A 20,714-nucleotide genomic window follows, 5' to 3' on the forward strand; every position below is an offset into this window, starting at 1 on the left:
TTTTATATTTTTTCAAGGGGTACTTTGGCATCTCTTCAAAATGTGTCCATATTCAATGAATTTCTCCAAGAGATGCCTCCTTTCAAAAGTCCTTTTAATATATTTCCTTCCCTATTGGTTATAACCACTGTTTCTTGCCAATAGGTGCCTTAAAAACCTCTTCAAAATTCTCTAAAATTCATTAAATCGTCAAATAACTGCCACTGGGGCTTAAGCGTGAGGTCCCTAGCACTTAGGCGCGACCCAGCTTTGGGCGCTTAGGCGCCACAACTCTTTTGCACCTTTTCATCATGTTTACTTCAAATTTGATCCTTACCTTCCATTAAAGCACAATATCTCAAAAATAGGTATAAAAAAGTGTACATAAATACTATATATTTTAGATGTATCATGTATGTCGTGCGATATAAGCCCTAACTCATTTTAGGAGCTCGAGGTTGTTCTTTTGGTGCGTTGTAAACCCTCCTATCCTCCTAGGCTATTTGCATGATCATATATTATGCAATTATAAGCCCAAAAATTTAAATAATTGACAAAAGTAAACATTAAATAAACAACACTTTAAAAAATGCAAAGCCAAACAATAGAATAGCTTGGAAAGTCATTGAGGCTTCTCCTCATGATCTGTGGCATCCCCTGCTCTTCACTCCTTTGGATTCAAGAATAGTTGTTCCTATTTGAGTCATTTCCACTTGAATTTTCCATGTCCAATCATGTAAATTAAACTTAGAATTCTTAAAGATGAAAACCTTGATCTTAATTGAGAGTTTTCTTAGGTGACTTCGGTTGCCTAAGAACTAATTAATATAGGCACTTGCCTCTATGGAAGAATTTGTAACCAAGATAATCTAAACCCTATCAAGTCTTTATATTAGATAGGGAAATTGTCGATCATAAATTTTGGAGACCAAATAAGATTCAATTTCTCAGTTTAAATAATTAAGCTTACGAGCAAGTGATTAACTTATTTTTCGAGATAGTGTATCACTTGTGGCATTTGGCTTAATTATCTAAACTATTAGATATATGGGATCTATTCGATCTAATCTTCCAAAATTAAAATACTAATTTAAAAATTATATATGTATGTGTGTGTGTATATGTGTATCTATATATATATATATATAAAGGCAACTGACACCAGGTCAAAAGTATGCTCTAAAGGTTAAAATACCACCATATGAAATATTGCATGAAATCACATTAGAAAATTCCCACTAATCATTCATACATAGCCAATCAAAGGAAGAAACAAGAAAACTACTAAAAAATCATACTTACGAACAACAACATAATGATTTTATAGAAAAGAAATATCATAAACATGAAGTTAATGGATAAAACTCGATTGAAAAAATAAAAAATAATGAGCTTTTCTCATTTTTTTTAACATGGAATTCTGAAGTTTACAAGACAGCTACACATTTCAATCTCTCATAAATCTCTCCTTACATGTCTCTCTTCTCCAACACCAAACATTTCAAGGTTGAGAATCTCTCCCCATTACTTCTGAAGTCTCCTCTAGCCTCAAATGTTGTTGATCCTCCCCCAAGCATCATCTGATTCTTTTAAGCCTTAATTTTGTGAATCAATGCATGTGAACCACTCCAAACCATCAAACTAGGTGAGCAAGTGTTTATGCACTAGTCAATGGTTTCCAAGCACTACAGCCTTGGCGCCTAGGTGCTACAGTCTTGACACCTACTTTCTGCCTTCTTGGATTTGATTTATAGGGCTTGAGGCGCCTAGGCTCCCTTTTCTAGCGCTTGAGTACTAGTTTAGCTATCCACTAGCACCTAGGCACTCAGTATTGGTACTTAGGTGTTGGGATTGACAAAGGGGTGCCCAAGTTTGATGAGGGGATGCTCCGGCAACCATGTTTAGCTTGGTTCAGCCTGTTTTTATCTCATTTGCTTTTCAAATTATCTAATCACATGTACACTGCATATAAAATCACAAATATCTAATAATAACATGTATATTTGATACCCATCAGCAGATAATATTCATATGCTTAAGGAGGGACCTATGACTGATTTTCATCTGCACTATTAAAATCAATATCACTAGATGAATAATGTCGATGTTGTAATTGTGTAGGGCCATTATAGCATCCACAATCTTTGTTTGTTTCTGAAAGGATATGTAGGTATATCTTATAGAATAATCCATTTTTTTTCTAAATTTTAAATATCCTCTCAATAACACCACATAATGATGAGTGTCGGTTGTTAAACATCTCTTTTCTTCTCTGAACTATATGATTGCATTTTTCAAAACTAGAAATGTGATATTTTATACAAGAAAATGACTTGAGAAATCTTCTTTGTAGCGGATATCCAACAACCAAATAATATTTTCGTATTAAAAGTATAACCATTAGTAATTGTAAGGGAAAAATATTTAAATTCTTTATACAGCAAAAAACCTGAAGGACGCTTGAGAAAATTGTATTTATTATTTCACATAACAAAAATATACGACTATCATGTGCTATGTCTTCTCATTTGTCATTAAAAAAGTGAAACACATGTTGAAGTCACATGCAACCGTAAGATTTTATGTTGGTGAACCACAATGTCTAATATATGCAATCATTTCACGGTTACACAGAAATGCATCTACATGTGTTTCATCAATTACTCCAATACAATCCTAATTCATTTAAATAATATTTTAAAGTTACTTTGTATAAGTAAATTTTGGAAAAATTAAACACATAAATCCACTTAAAAGTATGACATATAGCATTGATCATGTGAAATCTCTATAGATGAACTTTGGAATGTTAGGTCTTCAGATTCGATAGTCGTTGTAGATAAGCTAACCATAACAATTAAACCAATCGAAAAATATCTACTATTTATTTTATATGAGTGTTGGATCACTCATTAACCCCTCTTATAGACTAATTTTGTGATAAAATATAGTAAGTTATAGCTAACACTTCTCTTGAAGTCATTTTAGAGGAGCCATGAAGACCATAATTTCAGTGTAATTCTTCTAACATATCAATAAATAAAGCTTGTATCATACGAAATATGTTGTTTAATTATGTTAGATGACCCTCAAGCAATTCCCTAATTCATTTTATGCCAGTATATGTAGATTTCATGCAAGAATTGTAAGCAGTATATGAGTTGACTCATATATTAAATAAAATGTAGCTCTAATAATTCTTCAGCGCATTTCTATATCAATTTTATTCATTGGTATTCTTCTAAAAGAAGACAAACACGATTAAATATCATGAACTAGAAAGTAATTTAGTAGAAAAGCATAACACTGATAAACACATACTTTGAACATAAAAAAATAATGATACATGATAACACTAATACATTTAAATTAATATCTTTTCCTTTCATATTATTCTTACAGAAAAAACATATTAAAAATAACATAATAGTTATACACTATGATTATCATAAAATAAATTTAAGTAGTCAACCATACGCTCAGTTGTCATTGGCACAAATAACTATCTCCTAGTGAGATCTTCTAACAACTTCATTGAATACAACGACATATCTTTATAAATTCTTGCAGTTTCTTTCAATATTTTCACAACTGGACTAGAAGTTTCATGTGATATGCTGGACTCATCAGTGCATGCAACAACTAATTGTGTAAAATGACTTATTGAGAACTCCACACCATTTTTTTTTCTTTTTATGAGTTCTATGACATTTGGAATGACAATTATATCAAACTTCGTTGAGGATAGGACTGAACCCTTCAATTGACTCCTCTAATTTCTCAGAATCTACATCTTCAACTATGTTAACGTGCACCCTCTCACTTTGTGTCCATGGATGATCAATGGTAGCCACCAATCCGCCAAACATTTGGTCCAACTTCTCTTCATGCTCATGATAAATGATACTAAATTTGAATTTCTTAGCATTTGGTACAATTTACAAATCAATCATAAGTTGATAAGTTGATATAATTAAAATGACTTGAAAAAAAATTTAAAATATTTTAAACGTTTAATAGTTTTTTATCTTCGGTCTTTTAGTCCACCACTCTTCTAAAGCATCAATGGTTTGCTTTAAGAGATCCCACCAAAAGCTCGATGCTTCTCGTTTTAACTATTTTTTTTCATATTGTTCATTTTTTTAATTGATCTCATTTATTCTTCAGTTGTATTTCATCATTCTCTCTTCCATTGTTTTTTTTTTTTAATTTTTTATAATGTTATGTCGTCCTTCTTTATTAAAATAGGCTGTTGGTATGTTTCCAAATTCCAAATCTCTTAGATAGAGATCACAAAAGATTAATTTCACATCTTTTTCTCACACAACAACCGACCCACATTCTTTTGTTTTACCCATCACCACCACTACTATGAAAATAAGTAATCAACATATATTTTTACAAAGAAAAAAAGATACTCTCATTTCAATAAAAGCTAACCATAGAGTCAAGTGAGCTCAAGAAAACAATCTATATATTTCCTAACCCTTTCTCCACATGACACAAAAATGATAATAGCCAACTTCATTATAAACCCAAACTTGAGCACTCATATAACCAATTGAGTTTAAGAAAACAATCAACAATTCTCCAAACCCTTTCTCCAGATGGCATAAATGTGTTAATAACCAAATTTATTCTAAAAGCCATACCAGAGCACCAATATAGCCAAGTGTATTCAAGAAAGCAATCTACAACTCCCAAACCTTTGTCACACCGAGTGATAATAGCGGGCTTCTGAAAAGAAAAAGAAAAAAAAGAAAAAAAGAGCAACAAAATCTACAGAATCCAACATGACAAAAACTTTCACATATCCAAATTTGTTCTAGTAAAGCCCACAACTAGCAATATAACCGGAAATAAACAAATGAAATCTAGCAAAGTAGTATACTCTGAGTCAACTTTTTTTTTTTCAAAACTCAAATGGAGCTACCCCATATTTTTTCAATCAATTAATATTAGAGTATTTTCATATATACAACAAATTCTTTTGTATTAACTTTTTACACTTTATATTACTAAAATATTTTATATCACATCAATAAAACACAACAATATATTTTTTTCACGCAAGTAATGTGGCATTACATAAAAAAATTGAAGTTTAAACCATGACTTAGAAATGCCAAAACCAATCCACAACAATGCATGGACATATAAGCTGATGAACAAGTATATCATAGCAAAAGCAGAGATAACAAAGACAGACGACAAAGATAAAGATGATTAAGAGTAAACTCACAGAGAAACGAGTGGAGGTAGGAAGGAGGTTAAAAACCCACAAGCATTCCTAATTTCATAGTTGAGACCAGTCCCTGAAAAACCTCTCACATAACTTAAAATCACTTATACATGTTAATAGAACAAGTTTCACATATTCTAGCATGACAAAAGCTTACAAAGCCAAATTCGTTCAAGTAAAGCCCACAAATAGCAAGATTACATAAAATAAACATCTGAAATATAACAAACTAGTATGCCCTGGGTCAATTTGTTTTATGAACTTTTTTTCAAAATAGAAAAAAAATTAATCAAAAGAGTAGAGGGCTGCACAATTAAGGCATAAAATCCATTCCTCCAAACATCCTTAAACTCTAAACAACAATGTATTGAATCTTATCGAATCTTCATGAATTACAAAGAACAAAGACCACAAAGAAAAAACCCGTAGAGAAACAAATAGAGATAGTAAAACCTTTAGAACGATAAAAAAATGTAAGGCATTAGAGAATGATGGAATGCAAAGAAAAATACAATTGATCGTGCTCTTGCCACCGAAGGATAAAGTAAGGTCGATGGAGCTTCGTACGCTCGATATTACTCCCATTTTAACAGAGGGAAATCGTGAGCTGCAGGTCTAGACCACAACGTAAAAGTAAAAGCTCGTTTAATCAAACATAATTTCGACACGAAAAACAAATGCGTTGATTCGCATTTTCACATCATGAATCCGGGAAAAAGCTGGGCCAAACGGCTAAAAGCAGGGAGAAAAAAACTAAATACTTTCATTCCCATTTTTTATATTGGAAAATTTCACTGGCTTTGCTCACTTTATAATTTTTCGACTTTAGATGAATTAGCAGGTTCCCGGTCATGTACAGAACAGCTAGTGTCACAAAAAATGATTCCTTACGCCCGATTTAATAACTAGAATTATATAAACATTTAACAAATATTGTATTTTTTAATATAATATTGTGCATGCTTAAAAGGGTTGAAAGAATATTTGTTACATACAACAACAACAACAATAAAGCCTTAATCCCACGACTTGGGGTCGGCTACATGAATCCTTTTTCTCCATCAAGTCCTATTGACACTAAATATGAGCAATGGAGAAAAATGATTCATGTAGCCGACCCCACGTAGTGGGATTAAGGCTTTGTTGTTGTTGTTGTTGTTGTATTTAACAAATATTCTTTCAACCCCTTTAAGCATGCACAATATTATATTAAAAAATACAAAAACAATTAATCTAAAATAATATACAGATTGAAATTTTAATATTAGCACAATATATAAAACCTAAAAATAATAATCATCTCAAATCACAGTCAAATTTTAAATTTGCGAGGAAAACAGCTTCAATCACTAAACATGGAATTGATCTGCGAGCAGACGATGGAGAACAGATTTCTTCCAACATCAAGCAGGCCTTCATAAATATGAAGCCGAAAACTACAACCGAAAATGAAACGATTACCGAATTGAGGCCGACCAAATAGAAAAGGGTCGTTAAAAAAGAGGATCAAATTCAGGCTGATCAGAATCAGAATAAATAAAACAATTGGCTCTAAAAAATAAAAAATAAAAACCAAAAAGGTGCTTTCTATATAATGCAATTTAATTCTTTTCCTTCCAACACAACCACCACATTCAATCACCCTTCCAGGGATTTTCCATCTTATTATAAGTGGAAGTTGAATCCTATCATCTCACAATTGAGAGATGGAAACTATGTACCATATGAGCAAATACTCATTGGTAGAAATGAAACATGGTATAGAAAGAGAATCAACTGTGTACAAACCAGCTCAAATTTCCAACAATCATCTACGCACAAACTTCAAAATGGGATCACATATGGCAGCTGGTACATGCCAAATTCCGGTAGATAGGTAGCTCGTGGTTGCAAAGAACTTGCTGATGAGCTCAGATGAGTGCCGTGATGAGAAACTCCAGCTTCGAAGATCTGCGCATTAGGTTTTGCACCCTGTGGCTTCTTTGAAGCAAATAACCAGTCCAGCTCACCTTCATCTGACGCAATTGGCTCTATGGATGGAGGCTTCCAGTTTATTATCAAATCTCTGAACAACTGTCTTTCTGACCTCCGTGAGAAGCTCCGGCCATTGCTTCTCCTGTGGCTGGACTTCCTGTGGTTAGCCTCAACAATGCTTTCTTGATAGATGGGCACCTTGGCAACAGGACTAGGGAAGTTAGGTTCCGCTCTTGCAGAGAACGGTTGCTTTGCTGAAGGTACCTCTTCTGTTCTCAGAGCAGATTCAGTTAAAATTGATTTACTATTGTATGAATTGGGTATTTGAGAACAGTAGACAGAAGTGGACTCAGTTAAAAATGTGGTTTTGGTGGTTTGTGTGGAGCAGCAAGGAGAAGGTTCAGTTGAGAATATTTGGACTTCGGATAGCTTGTTGACATCAGAAGATCTGCGTGGAGCAGGTTCGGTTAGAAGTGATTGAGGCTTACATGTTTTGTTGGCTTGAGAATAAGAAGAAGCAGAATCATTTAGGAGTGCTGGTGGTTTCGACGATTTGGTCAATTTAAAAGAGCAGCCGGGATCTGTTTTTGCCAATTCTGGCTGCAACTCCTTGAGATGTGGCTGCACCTCCAGGTGCTTCTTTAAAGGCAACTTGATTCGGATAACAAAACCTTTTCATAAGAGGTTTAAAGTATATCAATAACAAGTCTTCCATAACATTGAAAGGTATTAATAGCAACTATGAATCCTAGTAAGTGCCAAAGATAGGGTACCTGGTCTTTGCTTATCGGATCCGGAGTCCTGAACTGCATTATTCTTGTTATTGTTTTGAATGCTCGAGGAGTTGCATTTGTTCACTACTAAAGCTGGGGGATAATGCTCCTCAGAAAGGTCACTCCTTTCCAAATGGTCAGTATATTCTTTGCTAGCATAACAGCAGCTTTCATTGAATTCGATATTGTTGTCAGTCATTCTTTTCTTGTTTTTATGCTGCAAGGAATCCAGATTATCATGCTCTTCTCTGGATCTCTTTTTGTTCTGCTTTTCAGTCACCTTCCTGCTCGCTTGTTTCCTCTGCTTTGTGTTTCCCCATTGAAGCTGGAGCCTCTAAGCACCAGACTAAACCATCAATTCCAGCAAAGGAAAGATGACGGGAAAACAAAGCAAATGCACGGACTGGTTTATGGATGCAAACCACAAACAGCATGCAGTGCACATCAATTATGATGTTTTTTACATTAACAGTTCTTACTGTGTAACATATATGCTGAATAGAAAAGGACATATATTCTGGAGTCGAAAATACAAACATTATCCAAAGGGAAAAAAAATGATATTGAAATGATGAGGGACATTATGGGCCTATAATCTCTGACGTCACCAAATTCATAACAACATGCTTATAGATTAAATGATCAACATTTATGCTCCAAAAGATGGGCAATAATTCAATAAAATTTAGAAAATAAAATCATGGATTTCATAACAAAGTTGGATACTTAAAACACATTTATTTAGAACTCAGGATAGTTTAATCTAATCACTGCCTTCACCCAAATATGATATAAACAGGCTCCAAGTTAAATTGAAAAAAAACCAACAATTTGGTGCTGCTTAATTTGATCCAACATCAGGGCCATTTGGTTCATACACATAGGTGTTATTTGTTTGATGTTGTCTCTCAACTTGAGACACAATAGCCTTTTTTTATCAAGATTAATGACATTTGATGTGAGAATGTTCAACATAAGTAGAATAAATGCTTTAGTATGTATCATAATTTTTCATTCATCGTTGAGTGGTGCATAAAACATAAACCCCACATTGCAAAGACATTTCTACATATCTATCCATACAAGATATGATGTGTGACCCATTTCCTGCAGATTCAACAACAGGTGCATCAAGGCATATCTAATGAAAGTGCCAAAACGCCAAAGCCTAAAATCAGCTATTACAATTCTGAATATTAGAGCATATATATGAATTAAGCGAGGATGGATGATTAATGCTGAAGGATCATACCTCTCTTATTAACCAATTATAATTCAATCATGAATTTATTTGTTAATTATTACTCACAATTTCATGAAAAGAGTAACGTTGATTCCCCAAATCAACGATCTCAATAAACAGTCCTGGTTTGATAACACTGCTGATCACAATTAAATCTCTCAAAATGCCGAGTTATTAATGAACTCCAATAAAGTTCATTCCCTTATTAAAAGAACCTATTTCTGAAATCATTATTTAATTAGCACCAAAACTTATTATCATTGTATCATGATCACTTGCAGTTGAGAGTATGTCCATCGGGAAAATCCCATCATAGATCTTCACAAATTGCTATACGAGAAGTTAATTTAGGAGCACTGGTGAAAATTTTACACTCCATATCAATGAAACCAAAGTTAATTGAATAAATAAAGTAAAAACAGAGTGTCCTCATTAGATCTCATTTGAATTCTAAATCCTTGCAGGAAAAAAATCATTTGAATGTCTAAACAATCACAAAACGATTTAGACACTGACTATCAAAATACATCAACCTAAAGTTTCTTTTCAATCTGTTCTATACATTGCAAACATGTATTATTACAAAAGAGGGAAATTTTAACATAACGAGACCATTAATAATCGGATCAACGGCAGGCCGTCGAGCAAGAATGAAATTAATCAATAGTCGCTTCATTAATGCTCAACAAACCTTGATTGATCCGATCAGAGAGGCATCCTCCCTCTTATAAATCGGGCGCAAATACGGAAAGCACCGGGACATGGTTCTCGCAAATTCTTCGCAGATGCAGATAGACCTAAAATGGTACGAAAGCGTCACCAGAATCGCTACACGTTTTCGTAATAGGACAACTGAAGATCCCAACAATTAGGGTTTCAGAAGAAAAGCGGAATGTAAGAGCGGTGATCTGGTGGTATTTATAAAGCCCGAGAGGGTGCCGGTAACTTGTGATGCGGGATAGAATTAAGTGTCTTTAAAAATTATTATTTGCTATTTTTGGTAAGGCTTTTGCGGCAATCAAATCATAGAACAGGATTGTTGCTGTGGTCCGTCAGCTCAGGAGCGCATGTACACGACAATGGGCCTAAAGAATTGGGATATCCTTGAATAAAAAGAAAAATTAGTTTAAACAAATTTATTTCCGCCAGAAAATAAAATCGTTGTTTGAGAGAAATCGGAGGATAATTTTAAAAATTAAAATAAAGAAATTATTTCTTAATTATTATTTTTAAATTTTAAATATAATTTAATTTCAAATATCATTCTTTAGAGCGTAATTTCTAATTCCCATCAATAATTATCCCCTGTAAGCGTCTGGTTGCAAAAAGAAGCACAATCTTCAATCTAGACGTAATTATATAAAAACACTTCATGTTATATATATATATATATATATTTGTTTTTATTAGTATCCTAATATACAAATGATAAATCAATATCACTTATCTTAATCTAGTTAAGAAGTATGATATCAAACTTCATGAATTGTTTAATAGCGAGATTAATAGTTTATTAATTTCATGATTTAAAAAGTATTAAAGTGAAGTGATTTTTTAGCAAGTAAAGAAAAACATTTTCCTTAATTTCACTTTATTTAATTTTAAAAGGATTATAGGATGGTTTGGTTGAGAAAATTTATGATGTACTGTAATTCTTTTGTAGGAATTTGATAAAATAATGTGTTTGATATGAAGAACTGCAAATACACTATAAAGTTTGAATAGATCTAAAGTTTATATTGTAGTTCATTTTGACTGAATTTAAAATTCGGTTGATTTGGCCGAATTTAGATTACACCATTCATTAATATAAAATACTATTACCAGGCCGCCACCCCCAACTCCACCCCTTATTGTCCAGCTATTGCTATCTGTCAACTATCGTTGCCCGTCATCAATTATCGTTTGGGCGTTGTCTGTCGTAGCGGCCCCTCGCCATCCACTGGCCACTGCTCGTCCGTAGCCGCCTACCAGCCATCCATCATCGTTGTCCTCTGCCACTATCGGCCGCCGACACCCCCTTGCTACCTGAAAAAAATTTTTTTTTTGAAATAAATTGTTTTTAATCAACATCAAATAATAACAAGAAAAAAAAATAAAGTTCTATCTTTATTTTACAATGAATCAAACAACTCTAATGTATTTCAAATATTTTGTAATCAAAATACTTTGTAAACCTTTAACAATGCATTTTATTTTCAGCTAACCAAACGACCCCCATAGAGAAATGATACTTCGGGGGTGTTTGGCTGCAGGAAGAATTAAGCGTCAGTAGGATTTAGTAAATCCACATTTATTGAATCCACACCCTTGCTGGATTTGTTAAATCAGGATTTAACATTAATCAAAGACAAAATTTGGGCCTTAATTCCAAATTTCATAAATCCAAATAACTGGCAACTTCTTATGTTTGGCTGGATTTAGTAAATCCGATGGATAAATTCTGTTAAAGCGTACCATCAAACACCTTCATAAGGTTAAGGGTGGATTTGGCCCTACACCAATATTTGATTAGAAAAGAAATACAAAATTAATGAGAAGGATGATTTTGTTAAACTAGTAGAGAACAATTCCATTAATTTGAACCCCATTATTGCTCCCTTACGACTTGATTACCTTGCTTGCCAACTATTAAGGTAAATATTTATCTCTCATTTAATATTTTATTTCAATTAGCATTATGTTTGCAACTCATTTGGGTGCTTTTTATTGGGCCACAATCTCAAAGGTATTAACCATCGCCAAAAATTAATGTAGCTTTTAACAATTACCAAGAAGAGACATGCCCCTTACCCCCTGAGAAAAGAAATGTAAAGATCATGCAAAGGATGACTCTAATGAAATGATATTAAACACTTCTAATAATTTGCACTCTTTATTGTTTCCTTATGCCTTGTTTATCTTGCTCACTTACTATTGTGATATAACTTATTTCCCTCTCTTTCAATATCTACTTTCAATTAGGTTATTTTTGCAACTCCTTTAGATGCTCTATATTCAATCACACTCTCAGAGCTCTTAAGCATCGCTAGGCATTGATGCAGCTTTTAAAAATTCTTGCTGATCCTGAAATTTTTATACATGATGATGATAATTTCATCAGATATCCTTATATTGTTTTTTTCTAGCTTTGTTTACTATAGAACTATTAACCCTGAAGCATTTTTAGTCACGAAGTTATGCTTGAGGTTAAGATCATGTCTTTATGTTACAATTGGAATCACTAATGCATTTTCCAACTAGGTTTCTTAACACTTTTACAACTAAGTACTACTGTTGAGATAGCTTATGAAGTCCCACAACACCAAACTTCATTTATTCTAAATTTAGTCAATTTTTTAAAATAAGCACTTTTGATCTTTATGTTGTCTTAATAGAACTGGAGTAAATATAGAATAGACGGAGAGAGTAAAAAGAGTTGGGAGGGATGAAAAAGGGCTAAGCTACCTTGCTTACAATATAATTTTATTTTTTGATATATTAATAGTCTTTATATCTCTAATTTATGACAAAGATTATGATTATCAAAACTAATAAAGAGGCTTATTTTAATTAAATATGATATGTGATATTAAACACATGATGTAATGATTTTTTATGGATAGTCATGATCAAGCCAAGGGAATGTTTTAAAAAATATTTTGTGCCCTTACATTTTAAACTTTTTTTGTTCGGTACTTAAGTTGATAAGTATTTAAATGAATGAAGTTCTTTCAAAATTTGATAAAAAAAATCAAACAAGATAACAAAGTTATTCTCAACTTATAGGAAAACATAAATATATTTAATTTATATTTAATTATTTATTAATGAATTCAAGAGTAAGTTGTTTTAATAATAAAAAAAGATAACCATATATGTTTTAACACCAAAAGGTAGCATAAGTTTTTATCTTAGTATTTCACAAAATTTTTAAAATACATAGAAAATGAGCTCACTAAAGATATGCAAATTTTCACAAGAAAATTCTAAAAGGGTTAAACCAAGGCATCATATTCATTTGAATAAATTTATCATAAGAGGTGATGATTATAAAATTCCTTGGATTTTTATAGTTTAAATTGCTAGATTTTATTTTGTGTGTAATAGTAACAAAAGATATTGGAGAAATGATGCAAGATGACAAACATTAATATTAGTCAATATATAATAAGTGATAAAGTGATTATCATGATTTTTAGATTTTGGTGATGCTGAAGATGGTGATAAGATGTTAGCATCAACTATCTAATAACAACAATGATTAGGTGACAACAAATGCTTCAGTTATTGGTATTAGTTGAAAACAAGCATTCAATGATGATTGTTAAATAAAATCTTTGACATTGAGTTGTGGGCAGACCTTTATGATTATCAAATCCCTTGTTGACCTCACTTTTGGTTGAGGTTTAGTTTTTTCTTCTATAGTAGCCTAGGGTCTAGCCATAGGTCTTTCCTGTTGACGATTCCTAGAAAATTAGAAAAGGAACCCTCAGCGTTAGAAATTCTACATTCCTCCTTGCTCAACTTGAAGTTCCACATATTGGTTCTAACCTCTAGCACTTAGTAGGTGGGGTCAGTATGGGGGAGCTCAAGGTGAGTTCCCATAGGACTGCTTGCCCTTAGATTTGACTCTGGGTATTGGTCTAGGGCTAAGGCACTCACTTTCACTCACTTGCACTCACTTTCACTGATTATCACCCATACCCACTCACAGTCCTAAACTTAGATTTGTTGACTTTGATCCGCAGATCCTTTGAGAGACTCATGTAAATGGTCCCCTAGACTCACTAGCCCTAGGCTAGGGTTTAGCTAAGACCAGTACATAGAGGACACAAATGGGGATTCCATTGGTCCACAGCTCACATGTGGTGGTTGACACCCCAATTCTATGAAAAGTACCCAATTTGATCTTTTACCCCTAAATCTACCCAAATTACCTAAACACCCCCAAATCCCAAATTTGGTCAAAATCCTCAAATTCATCCAAAATACCCAAACATGTTCAAAAATAATTTCAAATGTTCAAAAATAATTTCAAAAATAATTTCAAATATTTTGGAAATGCCCAAATTACCCAAACATTCCAAAAAATTTCAAAATTACCAAAATATTTTTAAAATTGCCAAAATTACAAAATACCCTTGGCACCCCAAACTTTCCCAAAACCTCGAAAATCACTTCAAATATCTCCAAAACCAAATTGGACCCTTGTATTGAACCCAATTTGGCCAATTTGATCATTTTGACCAAAACCCCCAAATTGCCTTTAAAGGCCCAATCTCCCCAAATTCTCCTCAAATGTTCATCAATTTGACCCCAATTCCCCTCAATTTCAATCCTAAACTTAAATTAACCTTTCATATGACAAATTTAAACCGAATCCAAGCTTAATTGGCCCATTATTTGAGCCTAATTTGATTTAAGTCAAACTCCCAATTTTTGCTACATGACTTAATCCCACCAAATTGAACCCCATAGCCTACTCAATTTGCCACAATTTATGTTTAAAACTCTTCATAACATTCCTACACATCAATCTTAATTTTTAATTGGCCTTGGTGAATCCTCAATTTTATTTGATTTTGACCCAAGTTCAAGAACCCCCAAATTTTCCCCAAATTGGCTATGTCTCCAAATTTCACCAAATTGAATGCCTTAGCCCCAAAATTGGCAGACAATTTATGTTGAAAACTCTTGAAATTCCTTTTGACCATTTTCAATAATCAATTTGGACTTAGCCCAATCTAGACCCAAGTCTAGCCCAACATGCCTAAATTGACCAAAATCTCAAAATCCTTCAAATTGAACTTCTCCAATTGAACTCAATCCAATTGAACTCAAAATCACTTCAATCCTTCACCAAAAATCCTCATTACAGTCATCTACACAATTTTGATCAATCAATTGGGTTTTAGAAATTTTTTGATGCGGCTAGCCTAATCTAAACCTAACCTTTGGCCATTTGGACCCATATTGGACCCATACACCAAAATTGGCCGAACCACCCTAAAGTCACCAAATTTATGACTCCACAGACACTAAGCACACCTTATCTAAACTCCTCTTAAGGACCAAGCAAAACCCCTTTGGACCAGCCATGTCATGCTATGGACCAATGGATCCCCAAATTAAGGGATTTATGCCCATTTATGGGTCTTAACCAAAAAACTTCCCCATCATCATTTGCCATTGAGGGTTACTTATAATTAACCCTCCCACTTGCTCACTTGACCTCCTGACCACCTTCCCTAGCCCTTTCGACTGGCTTAGTGGTCGGAAAACAACAAAACTAAGAGCCGCAAGCTAAAATTTAAACCTAAACTCACTCATCTGAGCTGGCCAATTCCAATTGGCTTTAGCAATTCAAAACCCTCCACCTAAGCAATCTTTTTTACCCCCCCCCGCCCCCAGTTGGCCCTGGCAGCCAGCCTAAGCCATTTTTATTTAAACCTGACCTCCATGGCCAAGAGGAGAGAGCTGAAAATTTTCTAAGGAAACACTGTCAAATTGCTTCCAAGGACTCCCTAAGACCTCCTCAATTCAAGCCCATCACTTTCCCCATCTGGTTCTCTCTGTGAGAGTTCAGTTTTGAGCTCAAAGTTTCAGTCGAAACTAGGACATTTTTCTTCACAGCTCTACATTGCACCAAACCTCAATTAATTGTGCACACACCATTTCCACAATGAGAGTAGTTGATTCCTCACAAAAGCCCCCTCTGAAATAGCCCCTAGCATAGGCTTTGATCAACACCTGAAATCGAGCTTAGTCGAAATCATACCTTGACCATTCATCAAGGCTTGGGACTTCATTTGGAGGTCGTTAGGACTAATTGAAGCTACCAAAACCATCTAATTGAGGCCTCCCCTCTTAGAAAAAGGTATTGAACTCCAACCCTAAACTGAACTTGTTTTGACTCTCCATATGTATTTACTATATTTCATATCGTATAATCTATATATATAGGTTTGTCTTGAGTAGATGAAGGTTTCAGAACAAACCCTATGCAATTTGGTTGAGTCTAGGCCAAGATATTAATGTTTTAGTGTGAACAGCTCTCGGGATAGGTCACTTGGGGATGATAACGGAGAGTCATTCGATTGCACGTGTTTCCAATGGACGGAGGAGATCAAGCCGAACAGATCCGTGGTGCATAAAGTGCGGTCCGCGTGGAGGCTACATGGCTGGCAGCATCAAATGGTGGAACGACGCGTGGAGCCTTCGGAGCTGCCTAGGATCCAGTTAGCGCTGCTTGGATAAGTATTAAAAAAAGGGATTTTTGAATTATTTTAAATGTATAAACTTCAAAAATCCATATCTTTCTATAGAAAAAACATCAAAATAAAAAAAATATCATCTTGCTCAATGAACAGAGGAGAATAATTTGGACTAAAACTAAAAATTATTTTCTCACTCCCTAATTTTTAATTAATTAAATACCCTCTGTTGTATTTCAATTCATCATGATCAAGCATTGCACTTAGAATATTTCACCATAGCTTGGAAATTTGAGGGTTTGTTCCTCATGACAGAGGCCATGTCTTCTGATTTGTCCAAGGTCAGAGGGCATCTTTATGCTTATGACCCTAATTTTCAAGCTCAGGTGACCATTTTGGCTTATTTTAATTATATAAATCAAAATATCACTTGAAAAATTATGAGAACAATTTTAGTAGGTTTTCTGTGCACAGAAACATCTAGGAAAAATATTTTGATGCTTTGAATCATGTTGTGAATTTTTATACTTAGTAAAATGTAAATACCTTGTTAATTTTCTTAAATTAAATACATATCAAAAATTAAAAAATTAACTCCACATTGTTCATAAAAATCATGTATTCCCACTGTAAAAATACTAAAATTATTTGAGGCACTAAAATGGATTTCCTAAGGAAACCTTTCTTTTTATATAAAAATAATTAAATTAAATTAAATATGCTTAGAAAAATTATGAAAACTATTTTTCTGAGTTTCTTATGATCAGAGGCATTTTATAAAAATAAAACCCTTTTTGTGAAAATATTTCATTTTTCAAATATATTTTGAATTAAAAATAATTAAAATAATCAAACTTTTAAAAAATAGAAAAGATGGTTCAAAATGAGTGGAAATGTCCCCTGATCACTTAGAATTCATTAGGACATTTTTTCTAATTTTTCTAAATTAAAAATAAATTTTAAAGGCTTAAAAGTGAATTTATCTTATTTTCTCACTAAAATAATTATATTAAATAAACTAAAATCACAAAAATACAAACTTTGATTCTCTAAGTTTTTTGAACTTAAAGGAGTTGAATAAAAATATAAAAATAATTTTTGTAATTAAAACACTATTGTCTATTTAAATAAATCATGAAAATTGATCTAAAATTAAATAATAAAAATAGAAATTTGATTAAAAAAATCATGAAATTTTATCTAAGTGTTTCTCTAACCTTAGGAAACCTCTAATAATTTTTTTCATAAATATAAATTTTATTTTTAAATAAATTAGCTTTTGAAAATCCTAATTTCTAAATTTAAATATTTATCTAAATTAAATCAAATTTTGAGAGATCCACATATCCTCCTCTAACATTCTAACATTTTAATTACCTCCCTCATAGATATAACACTTTAAATCCTTAAAGTCATTTGAGTCGTGTTTAGAGAGTTATGAGGTGAAGTCCCCTAAGGACAAGGTAGTCATTTTGGACTTTATGCCTTAATCAAAATTTAGGGTTAACCAGAGATAAATGGGTAATTTTGATCTTAATAAACATGTTCGGATGATTGAAATACAATGAGATTATAAAGTAGAAACTCTCCCACCATCTTTGAAAAACATCTACAGATAATAATCTCCCCCAATCTTTATGACATAGAAGTCAACTGATATCAAAAGTTTTCTTAAGTGAAAGGGTTAAGCTAAAAGGATGACAATTTACTTTTCTTAAGCCCAGAATTGGTGATTATGTGATCTTTAAATGAAAATACACGTCACGTAAACTAAAATCTTAACCTTCACCAAATTCCCCATTATGATTACTAAGAGCTTAGTAGACTAAGGGCTTGGTAGTGACCTTAGTAGTGACCTAGGCTTGATATCTAAGCTCAATTGATTTGATTTAAAAGATGATTGGGTTGATAATCGATATCTTTAAACACTCTAAGTCTAAACTTTACTTGTGGGCACCAAGATCTTAAATAACTCAAACTTGCCTTAGGGGCACTCACTCACATAACTCTTAAATGAAACATCAATTGATTAATCGAGTACATTATCCTTGGGATAATTAAATTGTTAAGTTTCACTCAACAAAGGAGTAGTCACACTTCAACCTCGTATGATTGACGAAATAATATGATAAGTTCAAAATGAACTCGAAATAATTCAAGAGAGGCTCAAAGTAGTTCAGGGTCATTTCCCGAGGACTTTGGAATGTTTTGGATGTTTTGAAGGACAAATTGAACTTATCGTATTTTGTCCTAAAATCATCTACTAGAATCTTCCGAGATTCAACTAAATCATAACTTGGGATTTGATAGCTAAACCTCTGTCTACTCATGCAAATTAAATTCCTTGTAACATTATATACATGCCTTGCAAGTACTGACCTTTCAGGATGTGAAAACGAGAAGACTCGCTAGGTACACTTTTACAGTTTATAATATCGTTTTCTCTTTTACTTTCTACACTGTACTTTTATGCTTATAAAACTTGCATGTTAAATGATGATGTCGACGATGTCACCCTGCATTAAAATCAAAACTGCTAGGATAGCCGCAAAACTAAATCCAAAATTAAAATCAACAATGATAAAATTTATCGCCACAACATTCAAAATATAAAACAACTCAAAATTTAATCACAAATATCACAAAATAATAATTACAACTAAATTAAGATGTCTCCATCGGATGATCGAGAATTCCTCGGAGGAGATAACTTACAGTCGCTGACAAGGCTCCCCACGGTCTAAATGAAAGTATGAAACTCATTAAGTTGAGTTTAGTAAATTTATCTGGACTAAGTAAAACTAATAGAAAAAAGCAGTACCAGAACAAGGGAACCATAGGATCCAAACTAGAATCGCTCGAATTGACCAAAGGAAAATATGTTGAGATTTTCATACCTATTTTACACAATTTTTGATGATATTGCACTTTAAAGAAAAGTATTTTTGATATGTCGTTGCATGAATGATGAATTAGGGTCATTGGAGCAAAAAGACGCAAAAAAGAGCGAATTTGGAGCGAAAAGGACCAAAATGTGAAAATTTGAACTAGGGCGCCAACGGCGAGCCCAACGGAGCCAACGAGCCGATGATGGATTTTTCCAGAGACTCCAGATTTAATTCACTTAGAATGCCCACCGACAACGCCCTCGAGGCTGCCGACGGCGAGCTCGGGGGTTATGTCCAACATTGGATGAGGACGAATTTTGGAGGGATGCTTAGGAAACTGGAAACTCTTAGGAAAACTCATCCACATCTTTAAAGAGAAGACTTTGGCCAAAAATAAGGAAGAGGCTCAAGAGTTAAGTGTTGGGAAAGTGCAGAGAGTCTAAATTGTGAGGAATTCTTTAAGAGATTGTAAGAGTGGAGGGAAAGTGAGAGATTTCTTCCTCCTTGCCGCTTTGAAGGAATTCTGTGTGCTGTAAAGAAAGGAAGAGATTCAGAGGAACTTCAAGGAGTTTTCTTGGGGAGAAATTAAAAATAAATTTATTTATTTATTGTAGTTTGTATGACTTCGCTTTTATATATGAATTCCGAGTTTTTTTTTGTTTTCCCCATGAGTTCTGAGTAGTTTTCTCTGTCTTTCTCCTTATCTTGAGATTTGTGAAATGGTGATTTGAATTGGTTGAGCCATGAAAATGTTAAAGAAGTTGTGATGATCTTTTCACTTCGATCTTAATTTACTTTCAATCTGTTCAATTGATTTGTTAAAATATGTTGAGTTTTACAACTAAAGTGAATTGAGTTTTGCAACTAAAGTGAAGATTACATCCAAGATTCAGGGAGGTCAAATCCCTTGGAAAATAGGAAAATATAAATAGGAAAATAAAATTATTGGGCATAGAATTAGAGATTTTATAGTGATATAATTTCAATAGACTTAAGATATAATTTCAATAGAGCACGCTGATGGCGCCGAAGACCCCGCTGACTGTGAGATATAAAAAAAACACCTTTAACCGTGATTTTGACAAGTCAACCATCCTTATTCATCATCCCCTTCCTTTGAAAAATGTAATTTTTGACCTAGGGCTTGAGAGATCTTAGATTGGGAGGCAATTTCAAGGCATTTAGACACTGGATTTGATCATCTCTAGGTAAGAGCTTCACTCCAAACTAAAAATATTTGATTTTCACCATGAATTTCTTCCACATTTAGAGAATCTGAAAAATTTGAGAATGTGAAGAAAATATTGGAAAGAAATTCATGGAACTTAGTGTTGAACTCTTAGAATTACTCTTGGAAGCCATTATTTGCATATTTGAAGTATATTTTAGAATTTTTCTATAATTGTGATTAGATTGAAA

General features: G+C 33.2%; 1 protein-coding gene across 2 annotated transcripts; it reads right to left on the reverse strand.

Moving 5' to 3' along the window:
• Positions 1-6,807: 6,807 nt before the first annotated feature.
• LOC110019427 lies at positions 6,808-10,108 on the reverse strand. Of its 2 annotated transcripts, none has more exons than XM_020717077.1 (3): positions 9,903-10,108; positions 7,969-8,293; positions 6,808-7,866 (listed from the first exon to the last, which is right to left on the reverse strand). In XM_020717077.1, exons 1-3 carry the CDS (start codon positions 9,972-9,974, stop codon positions 7,046-7,048), a joined length of 1,218 nt encoding a protein of 405 aa, XP_020572736.1. In that variant the 5' UTR covers positions 9,975-10,108; the 3' UTR covers positions 6,808-7,045. The 2 variants fall into 2 exon arrangements, with proteins under 2 accessions (XP_020572736.1, XP_020572735.1); XM_020717076.1 differs by having other exon boundaries at positions 7,969-8,302.
• Between the last annotated feature and the right edge of the window lie 10,606 nt (positions 10,109-20,714).

The sequence above is a fragment of the Phalaenopsis equestris genome, unplaced genomic scaffold, assembly GCF_001263595.1.
Source record: "Phalaenopsis equestris unplaced genomic scaffold, ASM126359v1 Scaffold000055, whole genome shotgun sequence".
NCBI lineage: Eukaryota > Viridiplantae > Streptophyta > Magnoliopsida > Asparagales > Orchidaceae > Phalaenopsis > Phalaenopsis equestris.

Coding starts and splice junctions, on each gene's coding strand:
- LOC110019427 (XM_020717076.1), bottom strand. CDS start 9,974: ATGTCCCGGTGCTTTCCGTATTTGCGCCCGATTTATAAGAGGGAGGAT. Junction 8,303..9,902: donor CTCTGATCGGATCAATCAAG/GTTTGTTGAGCA, acceptor TCTGGTGCTTAG/AGGCTCCAGCTTCAATGGGG. Junction 7,867..7,968: donor ATCCGATAAGCAAAGACCAG/GTACCCTATCTT, acceptor TCTTATGAAAAG/GTTTTGTTATCCGAATCAAG.